Below are 13,254 nucleotides of genomic sequence, written 5' to 3'. Positions count from 1 at the left end.
AGTTGGTCAAAAATATAAGGAGACCTTCATAAAAATTTTCAAAGAAAAATGAAGACAGCCTGTGTTTTGTCTTGAGATTTTGGTTTATTATGTCGGGTGGCCAGTGGTTGCATCTACACCAGGCATTTGGTATGGGAATCATCATACCTCATTCACTGGAATACAAACACCAGAGATGTGAATGGTCCTTGGTGTGTCTCTTCCGTCTCTAAGGTCTCTTTCACACCACACAACTATAGAATTGTGATACCCCTTTAGCTGCCATGGTTGCAACCTGTGGAATCCTGGGATTTGTAGTTTAGTCTTAGAGGTCTTAGAGCACTTTGACAAAGAATTCTCAATACTTGATGAAACTAAGTATCCCAGGTTTCCATAGGACAGAGCCATGGCAGTTAAAGTGGAGTCAAGGCACTGTAATTCTGCTATCCTCATGCTCAGCGATTTGCACACCTTTGCTATAACATTTGTGGTGGGTGAGTGCTATTTTATCACCTTGTTTATTTTTCAAAAGCAATCTTTTACTTTGTCCTAATATCATTTTCTTAAAACTAGCAAAGTTGTGGGTAAATGAAAAGGTGTTGCTCAAATCCCATTAAACCAAATAGTGCAGTAAAATGGTGCCCTTTGTATAAAATGGCAAAGTCAAGGATTGGTTTTTGGAACTGATATATTTTTTGACTACTTTCAAGCCATGGATGGTTGAATCCATGGATAAAAAAAATCTGTGGATATGGAGGGCCAACTGCATTTTGATAGCAGTTCCTAGCTTCTAGATTCCTGGAGATCATTCTTAAACAGGTAAGCAGTTATTTACTAGGTTGTGCAGTTGCAGCTGCCAGTGATACCAACTCCTGTCTGTTCAAGAAGGATCACACCATCTAAAAAAGCCACAAAAAGCTAGAAAACCTAGTTGTGCTGTAAGTGCAACAATGAATTTTTCCCAGGCCCACAGACTTTCCAAAAGGAAGCTTAGACAGAGAACCTGGCAGGGCAGATGAAATACTGGGAGGTGATGGCAGATTTTTTAGGACTGCTAAGAAGCTCCCTTTGGTCACCTTCCGCCGCGAAAGCTGATGGATCTGGTGCATCTCCCCTATAGACGACACTGATCTCATCTGTTTCGTAGAGTTTTATTTTATGAAGGGTCTTCGCAGGCAAGTGCTTCTGGAGGTTTTCCCAGATGAAGACAGCAAGATTCTCAGTTGTGCTGGAGGTTTGACAGAGACAAAGAGAGGACATTAGGGCTTCTCTGAGTCTTTTGGAGACTATCACACAATGGCCAATTCAGCAACAGTCACGGCAATGAAAATAAAATGGCCATAAAAAAGCAACACTAGTGCTATAGTGCTTGATGGTTTGGACAAACAGAACTGGATTTAATTCATATAAGCAAAGTCCTCACCCTCAATAGTTGAGTTTTCCTCCTGCAAGAATCTCCTCGTCTTACCTTACAACATTTGCAAAATAGGGGACATCTGTATCCAAGTCTTTTTTGTCAAGAGGGTCTGTAACTGCCTCCTAGGCAGGAGCAGAAAGATATATTATGCAGGGCATGTCCAAATAAAGTTGCAAAATAAGACTTCTAAATGTAGAAGCTGAGGAGGTATGACCCTAAGGTTGCTTGAGGCCCCCCAGTTTTTTGGAGGAGCCAAAGGCCACAAAAATAACATGCAAAGCCTGGGACCAACCTGGCCCTACATTTCCTTGCAACCTTCTGGGACTGCTAGAATTCAGAGCTTCTAGCAAAACTTTGTAAATTCGTATTGTGCCTCCAGCATTCTTTATCATGGAAGAAAAGTCTGTCAGTGGCTAGTAGTCATAACGGCTACATGCCATCTCCAAGCGGCATTATATCTCTGGATGTTAGAAGAAAGCCAACTACAACTCTCAGGCCTGATGTGCCTTTTATATTTCCATACCATCAGATTCCTATTTATGAGTCCCACCAGTCCAGCATCTTTACCTTCAGATAAGCTTTCAAATCTTTCAGGTCTATCACCATCCCAGAAATGGGATCAATCTAAGAAAACAAAAAAAACAAGTGAGCAGATCAGCAATCTATAGACAAGTGATTTGGAGAAGATACAAATTCTACTTGGGATTTCAGGTGGCTCTGAAAAAGCCAGAACCTGGCAAAGACTAGGGTCACGTAAAGTTGACTTGGATTGTACCAGAACCAAATGCCCCTAAGACTTCCCCCACAAATGTTCCCCGTGCTACTTACCTCTCCACAGACTGTCACCACAACTAGAGGGAGGAACAAAAGGACAAGTTATTGCCATAGCACCCAACATTTCACAGATAAAAATTAGGACATGTGTGACCAAGCAACATCAGAGTATGGTCAGGTAAGCAAAATGAGGAGCAAACACAAGGTAGGAGAAGCTGCTGCAGTTTGCTTTTGCTTCAGCCTACTGGGAAGGACGATATTCTACCCCTTCTTCTCTACCTTAATGTCTTAATCGAGTGAAAACTACCTTTGCATTTTGGATTCAGTTTGTAGTCACGGAAGCAAGCTGAGGACAAAGGAGGAAAGTCGGGGGAGGAGAAGAGAGAAACCGGAACATTTTAAAAAGGCTGAAAAAGTGGGCTGATATAGGAGCAATTGGGACAGTGGAAAGGTATGAATTATAATTTATATGCCAAGATTAGTGAGGTCTATGGATCATCATGGTTTGGAATGGGAACACAGTATCATTGACAAGGTAAATCTGTAAAAATGTGAACCTCCTTTAAGTTGGACAATGCAAATGAAGGTGATACTGATAAAGCAGATGCCAATTGTCTAGCCAGGAGGATTAGTCTCCTACAGCAACAAAACCAACAAAGGGTCCTGTGGAACCCTAAAGCCTAATACATTGGTTAACATTATCGTAACTTCTGAGTACAACGGTCCACTTCATCAGATGCATTCAGTGCTATCCGGAATATTTTATTTTTATTTATTTCCAGGATTTATATCTCCCACAATGGGAATATAAATATGCAGGGTACATGAGTCAGAGCAGGACAAGAGTGGAGTCAGAGGGAAATTAAATGCACAAAGTGCAGTGACATTAAACATTAAAATGGGATTGAACTATCTAAATCATTAGACCAATTTGAAACATAACAACTAAAAATAATAAGGAGCAGTTTGGAAAATGACAGAAGGAGAACAAGGAGGGAGACATTTTAGTCCCCTGAAGGGGGTTCCTAGAGGCAGCCACAGAGAAGGCCCTCAACTGCAGGTAAGGAGGATGGCAAGGTGACCTAGTGGTTAGAAATGGGATGGGTTATTTATGGCCTTCCAGATGTTTCTGGACTTCAACGCCCATCATCCTACACTGTTGGCTATGCTGCCTAGGGCTGGCGGTCACCACAGGCCAAAGACATTGGATGGAGAGAGAACATCCAGGCACCTAAATTCTCAATTCCTTATTCCACTAGCGTGGCATTGAGAGTAAGTGGGATCGCAAATTTGTCTGGTTCCTCACCTTTATAGTTGTGTCCGTGCTTCCGACTGCATGGCCCAAACAGCTTCTCATTCTCTGTGTCGCTCAGGGATTTGCTGGAAAGAAAATTAAGATGCAGGACTGAGGAGTCAGCACAAATTGGAAATCAGAAGCTCTGCTCTCCATCCTATCAGTCTTGACTTTTCCTTGGTTTATCTGTTACAGCCAAGAAAAAGAGAACTTTGTTGTATGGAGAGGAAATAACTCAGTATTCCATCTCCCATCCCAACTATAGCCTTTGGACTCAGAAGAGCCATCTCAAGGAGAGGTCTTCCTACAGGATACACAAACAAGACATTTTGCTGCCTGCAGCACAACACATAATCCCCCCTCCCAATGCCTATTAACTGCCATGTCATTTTGGTACCTAAGGCATTAAAATCCCATCAAATTCCTTTGCTAAATACAAATACAGTAGTTGAGATCCTACTGAGCTGAGTACCTGAGGCGATGCAGCATAACTTTACATTCACAGTGTTACATGACAGTTACGCATGCCACCTCATTAGTGAATTGTGGCATTGTGCAAGCGAATATGGAATCGAGCCTGCCCACACATGCATACATGCACAATGTGGGATGAAAATCTGCCCAGGCAAATGTGTGGCTGCATATTCATGAGGATGTGTAACGCTACCACATACACAGCTCCACTTCTGCAACCTTCGACACATTCCCCCTCCACCCCTGACCTCCATAACTGCCTGCATGGTGCAGAGGTTAGGAGAGTTTGCTTAGGATGGGGCATCCCAGGTTCAAATCCCCAAGCAGCCATGTAGCTCACTAGGCAAACTTGGATCAGTTCGTACCCCACAGCCTCACTTGCCTCATAGGGCTATTGCAAGGATGCTGTACACTGCTCTGAGGTTGCTCAGAAGAAAGACAGGCTATATCTGTAAACATAATAAGTGCACATGCATGCATGTTTGTTGTTGTGTGTCAAGATTTGTTCAGTTTCACCCTTGCCTTTCTCTGAAGCTGAGAGAGAATGCGACTTGCCCAAGGCCACCCAGCATCCTAGTCCAACGCTCAAACCATTACAGCACACTGGGTCTTTACACATGCATCCCCATGTACATAAAGACAGGGTTAGGGAGTAAAATTACCAGGCCAGTCTGTGGGAGGCGCTAAAGGTATCTATCCGGGAGAAGGTGGCCATTTTCAGGGGAGATGCCTCTGCCTTAGGTCCTTCCGAAGCTTCCAGGGTCTGCATTGCAGGATCCACGCAGAGCTGTTGTTGGCAGTCGGCACAGAGACAGAGTAACTGTTCAAACCAGAGTCTGTGGCTCCTCGCAACGTGGATTAATAAACCAGCTGCCCATCATGTGATCATGGCAGAGAAAGGCTAAAATATTCCAGAGTCATAAAACCAAGACCACGGGATGGGAAGAGGAACCAATCGATTGGCTTAACAAGCGAATGATCTCTAGCATCTCGGGTTGAAAAGCACGGCGTTCTCAGATTAAGGTAAGACTTTCTTTTTCATAAGATGCGCATGAGTCAGCAGCGCAATTGTGGATTAGTTACAAGAGACAATGGATTCTTAGGCAACCGTAATGGAAGCATAGTGACCTGATGACAGGAAAAGAGTTTCACTTTGTGATGGCAGGTCTGGACCGATTTCAGTTCCGGTGGGAGCATCCTGAAGAGGATGTCAACAACCGAAGCACCCGGAAAGCAAGTCATGTGAAGAACAGTTGACAGAGATCTGGGTCCATGTGTCAAGCCTGGAGAAGACGAAAAGGGAGATGTGACGGGTGTGAAAGAAATGGCAAGGAAGCAAAGTTCAGCACAGCTTTTAGGAGAATCTCAGGTTGGAATCCCTTTGGGGCTTCGCACTTGCATAACCAGCAGGGGAAGCAGGTGGGGAAACTGGGGGATGAAGCCATGCTACCGCATCAGTCCATCGTGGCTTCATGGTTTGCAGCCTATGAGCTCCAACTCTTGTGTTAGATTTTTGTCACCACACATCACAGCCACTTGAGAGTCAGCATAGCGTAGTGGTTTGAGCGCTGGACTATGACTCTGGAGATCAGAGCATGAATGTAGACAAGCTGAAATGTACGCATCTGTGTCACCACCATTTTATGGTGTGATTCCCTGGTTTTTTTTTATATCTGTGCACAGTCCAAAACCAAAGCCTTGCAGATCTAAAAAGTCCACAGTACATCCTCTTGGAAAGGTATGAGATGCACTAGCATAACATCCCAAGAGAACTGTGGCTATAACTAGGAAGCTCTGGCAAACTTCCATCAAAATGTAAAAATCTTTCATCCAACCCACGCCTGAATTTTGATTTCCAGTACATTTTCAATGAATTTTCTTCACGTCAGCTTTCTTCACCTTTTAAACCCATACACAGAAATCAGAACTAATATGACTTGGATGATTCTTTAGTACTTAATGGTATGTCTTTAAACTTGAGGATGTTATCTCATTTCTTCATGGTTGCCTTTCCAAGTTCTAGTCTTCTTCTGATCATTTCGGTTAATGACTGAAAGAAGGTAGAGGAAATCTTTTAACTGTTTCAATGCCTTCATTATCCACTTTGTTTTGTAAACCAACTGGCCATTATTTTTTGTTTTCGAAAAACAATTCAGCTATAACCCTGCTTTCTTCCTTAAGTTTCCTCAATAGTCATTAAAAGCCTTTGCTATTTTCTGCAAATAATATGGTGTTTTGTGCATATCTTACATTGTTCTTCAAATCTCTGCTCAGACATGAAAACCCACTGGGTAATTTTGGGCAAGTCACACTCTCTTAGCCTCAGAGAAAGGCAAAGGCAACCATGCCCCAAGAAATCTTGCCAAGAAAACCTGTGATGGGTTCACCAACAGTCAGAAACAAAGCTGCACAACAAGAACAAAATCACATTGTTCAGATTGTTCAGACCATAGCATGTAGTGGCCAACACTATAATTTGTGGCCATCTGTTATTATTATTTGTTAAATATTTAAAAAAAAAGTCAAAAGTCAATAATAAAAACAGAATTTTATAACTGGTGAGAAGAATTTTATTCATTAGATAAAGCTATATACTTCATTTCCTCCAATGAGCCTCCATTTCCTCACAACAACCCTGTGAGGTAGGCCTGGTGGAGAGAGAGTCTAACCAGTCCAGTGCCAGCTGGTGTTTGATGGTGCCACAGGAACTGGAACTTGGCTCTCCCAAGTCCCAGCCCAATACCACACTGCTAACAAAGCATAGTGGAAATAACACAGCAACATTTATATGCATCATTAAGTATGTAGTCATCCTTTCAAACCCTGTAAGAGAGGCTGAGAATGTTGTTATCTCAAGGGTGAAGCCAAAAGGAACCTGGCAGACCACCACTTACAGAGTTTAATGAAATCTGAACAGTGGAGTATTTCACAACTTGAGTTCTTATCGAAGAATAAAAGGCAGGGGATGTTAATGGCTCAGTGGTGGAAGGAATGTTTCATATACATTAGGTTCCAGGTTCAACCTGTGGCACCTTCAGCTAAAATAGGGATGGGAAGCCCTACATGGCTGAGGCCCAGGGTATTTGGCATCTCCCTGTATGAACCGGCCTAGGTTCCAAGTTCCTTAGGAGATGCCCTTGTCTCAGTCCCAACACTTTCACAAACTTGGTTGGTGGGTATGGAAAAGGGCCTTCTTGGTGGCTGCTCTGGGCCTCTGGAACCCCCCTCCTTGGGAGGCCAGAATGGTGCCCTTCTTGTTGTTCTTTTGTCGGCAGTCTAAAACCTTTTGATTCAGACAGGCTTTGTCATACAGAAAGTTTTTAAAGAATGGGCTAGGGCAGTGGTGGTGAACCTATGGCACATGTGCCGGGGAGCACTCAGCCCTCTCTGTGGGCATGCGCACCATTGCTCCAGCACAGAATTCGTTACTAGAAAGCCAGAGGGATGTGGCACTTTACAATAAATAAGTGGGTTTTGGGTTGCAGTTTGGGCCCTTGGTCTCTATTTACCATCACAGGGCCAGGGGATGCTGTATTATCTTAACTGCTTTTAAGAGCCTTTTCTCTTTTTAATCCCATTTTATTATTTTAACCTGAGAGTGAACTGTTTTAATACTGTAAATAGTTAATTGCTGTTTCAATGTTTAGGAAAGAAATAGGTTCCCCCTATTACCAATTGTTTTTTTCTGGCACCAAAACTGAAAATGGCTCCTTCAGCAGTCTCACAGGGGACAATCCCATTGAAAAGGCCTCCTTTGGTTGCTATGCTTCTCTGGAAAATATAACTTTTTGTTTTGAGATAACCAGGTGGTTATTTCTGCTTTGGGGGAAAAACTGGATAGGGGTGGCCCGCAAAAGGCTTGATAATGGGGCAGGCATGGCTTCCAGATATTCTGTGGCTCCCAACCTTGAGCTAAAAAGACCAAGGAAGGGGTAATGGGGGGTGGGTGGGAATGTTTGCCTAATACCCTAAAAAACCCGGTGGCAATCACAATAAGTTCCAAACTTTGTCTGGATTTTGCAAAGGTGTGAATCCTCCCGAGTGCAATCTACCACAAAAACAGACACAAAAGGACAGAAAATTCTGCAACTGTCCATAAACATCTGAACAAATGGGATACTTCTGATTCAGAAGCAACAACCGAGCAGGAAATTCTGACAGCACAGAGATGTACAAAAGCTCTGCTTCTTGCACAATGCTTCACCACCATTCTCTTCACAAGATGTATGTAAGAAATGATGAAGTGCCTTCCTATGCACCTGAAAGCTACACAAATCAAATGCGCTCCAAATCTATTAAGTACATGATTGATTGTTTTCTTTGATTGAATTCTTTTTTCCCCTCTGTGGATCAAAGGCATCAAGAGAATCAGATCCCATTTCTCCTAAGTGCTCTCCTCCCCCTTGTAAACAACAATGTTCTTGTCTGTTTCGTAGACTTTTACTTTATAAAGCATCCCCTTAGGGCAGCGTTTCTGGAGATTCTCCCAGATGAATACAGCAACGTTCTCAGTAGTACTGTGAAAAAAATAATAACAGTTAGTTCTTGAAGCCTTCTAGTTCCTTTTCTGACATCTCCACTGTTTGCCTCTGCAGATGACTGCACTGATGCTGCTGCTGATATGCCTTTAATCCTCTACCCACCTACCATTCTTTTGAAGATTTTCTCACATCTGAGTTTGGTAAAGTTGGAAATTTTTGCAACTAACTGAAAGCAGATACTGTCACCATCAGATGAAGTCTGTAGTTGAGGAAGGCTAACCCTCTTTAATTAAACATAACTAGCCAAGGCTAACCTAGCAGCCGGCATTACATTCTGACCTACTTTCTATCCAAGTGGGACTCCCCCTGGTCTCCTTGCATTCCCACTTCAGTATGGTGTTTCTAGGTCAGTATAAATACATAGCCCAGAATTACCAGAAACCAATGCTTGCCAAGAACGCTCAAAAAACCCTCTGAGAACTAGAAAATACTATGCCAGTTCCATGTATGACTCAGTACTGCCTATAAATACAAAAAGGTTTTCGCTTTTTGACTGTGTTTGCTGAATCACAGCTGAACATGCCTAGACAACACCTACCTTCCCATGGTTGTTAAACGGATGTATGCGTGTGGGGTGGGAGCATGGAAGCAGGTTCTGCGGGCAAGGGTTTTTATAGACAGAAGTACTGGGTCCTTCACAACCACAAAAGGACATTAACACAGATATAATCTGACATTTCACTTGTACGTTATGAACAGGATTCCAGGCAGCAGGTCTGTTTGGCTTAAACTAACAACTGAGCCCTCACTACAGGCACAGAGAAATTTTCAAGTGCACAGAACCAATGAGTATGCACACAAAGTAACAAAACAAGAAGAGGAGGGACAATCAGAGGAATTCATTATGGAATTAGTTTTTATTGGTGTGACTGGACTTGCTCAGAATGAAAGCACAATAACTTAATCTGCCCAAAGGACATAAGAAATTTGAGGCTATACACAGGTACCGGACCCTGGCTCATCCTGGAAGCTCAGCAGGGTTGACTCTGGTTAGTACTTGGGTAGGAGACCACCAGTGTATATCAGGTGCTGTAGTTTCTGCTTCAGAGGAAGGAACTGGCAAGCCCACCTCTGAGTCTTCCTTGGTTAAGTAAACTTTATGAAATAAGGTTGCCATAAATTGACAGGTGACTTGAAGGCATATATCTATATACAGTATACAGACACACACACACAGAGGAAAACCTCAAAAGGACTCAGTTCATTGTTAGGGAATGGCCTTGTTATGGAGGTACCTACCTGACAGTATCAGTGAAGTAGGGGACGTCCTTATCTAGATTCTTGTGGTCAAGAGGCTCCATGATGGCTTCCTGGGGGACGAGAAGGAGGAATTGGGCAGTGAGGGCTAAATGTATTTTAGAATAGGAGACCTGCTCTGTCTGCATGATCAGCCATTCCTCTCTTATGTCAGCTTCTGGTGTCTACAACCCATGAGTTCTCTGCTGCATGCATGACACATTGCGCTGGAGATCCTACAGTTTCTTCCAGTCTTATACTGATCTACTGCCAGGGTACCCAACCCTCATGTGAAGCCATTTAGCAGGGCCAAGAGGATGCCAGTTTCTTCTGTGGCCGGCTGCTGAAACACAGACAACTGATCCCTGGTTATCCCCCTGAAGATGGGCAACAGATAAGTAAGTAAAGAAAATGGGAGGTCATCGAAGACTGAAGTGCTGAATAACTCTGTTTGCAACAACCATGAAAAGATATGCACAGGTATAATTTAATATTAGGTGTAGCAGTTTGAGCACTGGACTATGTCTCTGGAGACCAGGGTTCAAATCCCTGCTCAGCCATGGAAACCCATTGGATGATCTTGGGCAAGTCCCACACTCCCAGCAGCCCCAAAGAAATGCAATGGCAACCTCCATTCACAACAAATATTACCAAGAAAACCCCATGATATGTTTAGGGTTGCTGTAGTTCAGAAATGATTTGAAAACACAACAGTTGGACATTATGCCTGCCTTTGTTAGCAGCAGGATGCAGATCTGTGGATCACCTCTGACAATCCTTAGGAGACCACAGCCTCATTACCTCCATGTAGTTTTTTAGATCTGTGAGGTTGATCACCATCCCTGTGGCAGGATCGATCTACAAGGCAAACACCAACAGAGCAATCTGAAAAGCATATCCATCTGCAAATCCCACGGTTTACCTCCAGGATTTCAGAGAAGCTTGGTTAAGAGTTTTCAAATCTTGATCCCCATTTTACTCAACCCCAGCTGAGGAACCTCTGCCCACTGCCAAAACTGACACCAAAATGTCACAAAGCAAAGCCTGGAAATTTTCTTTTTTTACCCAGGCTGTTGCTATCAGGAATTCAGAAATGGCAAAATGATGTCAAAAAATGTGAAACACATACCAAACCTGGAAAAGACGAAACATACCTCTCCACGTAAAGTTACTTCCACTAGGAAAAGAAAGTGGGGAAGGGGAACAGAGGAAAATGTCAAGATCAGGTTCACATTAAGAGAACCAATTAACTAAGTAAAAACACCCATTAACTTCAATAGGTAGTTCTTTCTTCTGTCCATCTCAAGAAAAATGTTGACTGTAAAGCATCAATAACTCCCTGCCAAGAGGTAGAAAAACGGTGTCTATGATTTGTTAGTATTTCTTCCATTCTGAGGAAAGGCTCTGATATGTTGAACTTGCCATTTCAGATTAATTCCCTGCCTGTTGCATTTAACTAAAATTACGTTAATTGCTTCCTACCGCAAGTTTGGCTAAACAATTTATTCTTGTTTTGTGGCTGGCTGGTTTGTTTTTGCAAGTGTTTACACTTGGCATTATAGCCAGAAGGCTATTGCAAGAACTCGAAATACTTGCATATAATACATGCAATGACTTCTTTCTCCCCAACTAAAGGGGTATCTGAGAGAGGGGAGCCTGTGTTATGAAAAGGCATTTGGGAGTCACCCACCCACTCCTGGATTAGCCCTTCAAATCATCTCCTCTCCAAAAATTGCCCTTCAATTTGCACTGGGCTAGCCAGAAGAAGGCACTTGGCTATTGACTGAAAGTGGCTGCAGATGCAATGCAGAAATAATCCATGTCACAATGCTATGGAATTCTGGGAATTGTAGTTTTGTGAGACATTAAGTCTTCTCTGTTAGAGAAATAATCCAGTTTGAGAGTGCTCTAACTGCCTTGGCACAATGCTGGGGAATCCTGGCAATTGTAGTCTATTGAAACACCAGAGCTCTCTGACAGAAAAGGCTAGATGTCTCACAAACCTAGAGTTCCCAGAATTCCCTAGCACAGACCCAGGGCAGTTAAAGCAGTCTCAAACTGGATTATTTCTGCAATGTGTTTTGGACCTCTGTCAGTCTCCACTTCTCCTCGGTTAAGCCGCTCCTCACCTTTGTAGTTGTGCCCATGTCCATTGGGGTTATTGCATTTCCCAAAGAGTTTCTGGTTTTCTTCATCACTCAGCAACTTACTGTGGAGCAAAAGAAACGCATTGAAGAACTAGTTACTGGTTGCGGTTTTCACTAATCCGGACTGCAGAAACAATCCGGTCTGACGTCACTTTAAGTGCCATAATAATATAATATAATATAATATAATATAATATAATAGGATTTATTATGGTTCAATATTATGGAATTCTGGGAATTGTAGTTTGTTGTAGCACCTTTGGTCAGAAAGCAAAGGTGTCACTATCTCAATTATGCATTTGGACAATTTTGGATTTCAGAGTATTTTGGATTCTGGAATTCCAGATGACCAGATGTCCTCCTTTTCCAGGACATGCCCTACATTCCAGCTATGATGAATTCCAAAATGTCCTCCATTTTGAGCATGAATCAGAAGCATGGATATGTTTTTTTCAGCTTGTGTGATGCAGTGTCCTCCATCTTACTTGAATGTCCTACATTCTGCAGTCCCTTGTCCTCCTTTGCAGTGAGGGCATCCCTGTGTTACTATTACTACTACTACAGTACTATTATTATAATATTTACTTATATCCTGCCTTCACTCCCCCCCCCCAAAAAAAAAGGAATTTAAAGAGGCTCACAGTTTAAAAGAACAAGGCAATGAAAGGAAGGAATTAAAACAGCACTAAACTATTTACTTTATTAAAACAAGCCACGCTCCAATAAAAGAGGAAAATGCAATTTAAAAGGGTCTTTTTAACGATCAGAGACGTCCCTCTGTAGCGCTAACAGGCCTCCTTTCCAATGGAGACCCCGCCCTCATCTTGCTAGTTTGCACTCTGTACATGCTCAGGGATACCCAGGTTCGCGTATGCGCACACGTTCTGAGCGCCCCCGGGCTAAATTTGGGGCGTGGCGGTGAGAAGGGGGTGCCCCCCGTGTTTTCTTCCCGTTCCCCCCGCCAACTGTCACCTGTGGAGCCGGTGCGAGGCGCTGAAAGAGAGGCAGCGCGAAACTCGAGCCAGGCGGCTAGGCCGCGACAGGCCCCGAGGGGTCGCCATGGCAACGTCGGTTCCCTTCTATCAACCTCGCTGGGCCTAGTCGTGAAGAGGAGTCAGCGGATGGGACCGCGCATGCGCGACACACCTGGGCGCATGCTCAGTAGCCGCGACTGAAGCCGGCCTTTTTCTTTGTTGCCCTTACCTTGTGCCCTTCTTTGCAGAATAGTTGCCCATTCAAATAAAGCAGTCCCCCAAAGTTGCCACAAACAAGCATCACCTTCTTCTTCCTCATCTTTTTTTAAACCTATGACCTCAATTGTGCCATGCATTCTCATTAATTTTAATTAAAATATCATCCATTGGTGATAATAATTAAATGACATTAACTAAG

The 13,254-nt window shown here is 43.2% G+C and overlaps 2 protein-coding genes across 2 annotated transcripts; both read right to left on the bottom strand.

Moving 5' to 3' along the window:
* Window positions 1-148: 148 nt before the first annotated feature.
* On the bottom strand, window positions 149-6,003 carry LOC121934418 (6-pyruvoyl tetrahydrobiopterin synthase-like). Its single transcript, XM_042474892.1, has 6 exons — window positions 4,601-6,003; window positions 3,477-3,550; window positions 2,225-2,247; window positions 1,964-2,020; window positions 1,448-1,518; window positions 149-1,207 (listed from the first exon to the last, which is right to left on the bottom strand). Exons 1-6 carry the CDS (start codon window positions 4,705-4,707, stop codon window positions 970-972), a joined length of 570 nt encoding a protein of 189 aa, XP_042330826.1. The 5' UTR covers window positions 4,708-6,003; the 3' UTR covers window positions 149-969.
* Window positions 6,004-6,467: 464 nt separating this feature from the next.
* On the bottom strand, window positions 6,468-12,996 carry LOC121935519 (6-pyruvoyl tetrahydrobiopterin synthase-like). The gene is made up of 6 exons (XM_042477127.1): window positions 12,835-12,996; window positions 11,845-11,924; window positions 10,870-10,892; window positions 10,517-10,573; window positions 9,719-9,789; window positions 6,468-8,455 (listed from the first exon to the last, which is right to left on the bottom strand). Exons 1-6 carry the CDS (start codon window positions 12,921-12,923, stop codon window positions 8,323-8,325), a joined length of 453 nt encoding a protein of 150 aa, XP_042333061.1. The 5' UTR covers window positions 12,924-12,996; the 3' UTR covers window positions 6,468-8,322.
* Window positions 12,997-13,254: the final 258 nt, after the last annotated feature.

This window comes from Sceloporus undulatus, chromosome 6, assembly GCF_019175285.1.
Source record: "Sceloporus undulatus isolate JIND9_A2432 ecotype Alabama chromosome 6, SceUnd_v1.1, whole genome shotgun sequence".
In the NCBI taxonomy this organism is placed as follows: domain Eukaryota; kingdom Metazoa; phylum Chordata; class Lepidosauria; order Squamata; family Phrynosomatidae; genus Sceloporus; species Sceloporus undulatus.
Note: the sequence above shows the minus strand (reverse complement) of the source record. Positions and strands in the feature narration are given on the sequence as shown.

What these genes read in the sequence shown, in the direction of transcription:
- LOC121934418 (XM_042474892.1), bottom strand. Translation starts at nt 4,707, where the DNA reads ATGCAGACCCTGGAAGCTTCGGAAGGACCTAAGGCAGAGGCATCTCCC. An exon ending in GCCTCCCACAGACTGGCCTG is followed by an intron (nt 3,551 to 4,600) that starts GTAATTTTACTC and finishes TTTTCTTTCCAG; the next exon opens with CAAATCCCTGAGCGACACAG. An exon ending in GCACGGACACAACTATAAAG is followed by an intron (nt 2,248 to 3,476) that starts GTGAGGAACCAG and finishes TCCTCCCTCTAG; the next exon opens with TTGTGGTGACAGTCTGTGGA.
- LOC121935519 (XM_042477127.1), bottom strand. Translation starts at nt 12,923, where the DNA reads ATGGCGACCCCTCGGGGCCTGTCGCGGCCTAGCCGCCTGGCTCGAGTT. An exon ending in AAGTAACTTTACGTGGAGAG is followed by an intron (nt 10,574 to 10,869) that starts GTATGTTTCGTC and finishes TTTGCCTTGTAG; the next exon opens with ATCGATCCTGCCACAGGGAT. An exon ending in TACTTCACTGATACTGTCAG is followed by an intron (nt 8,456 to 9,718) that starts GTAGGTACCTCC and finishes TTTTTTTCACAG; the next exon opens with TACTACTGAGAACGTTGCTG.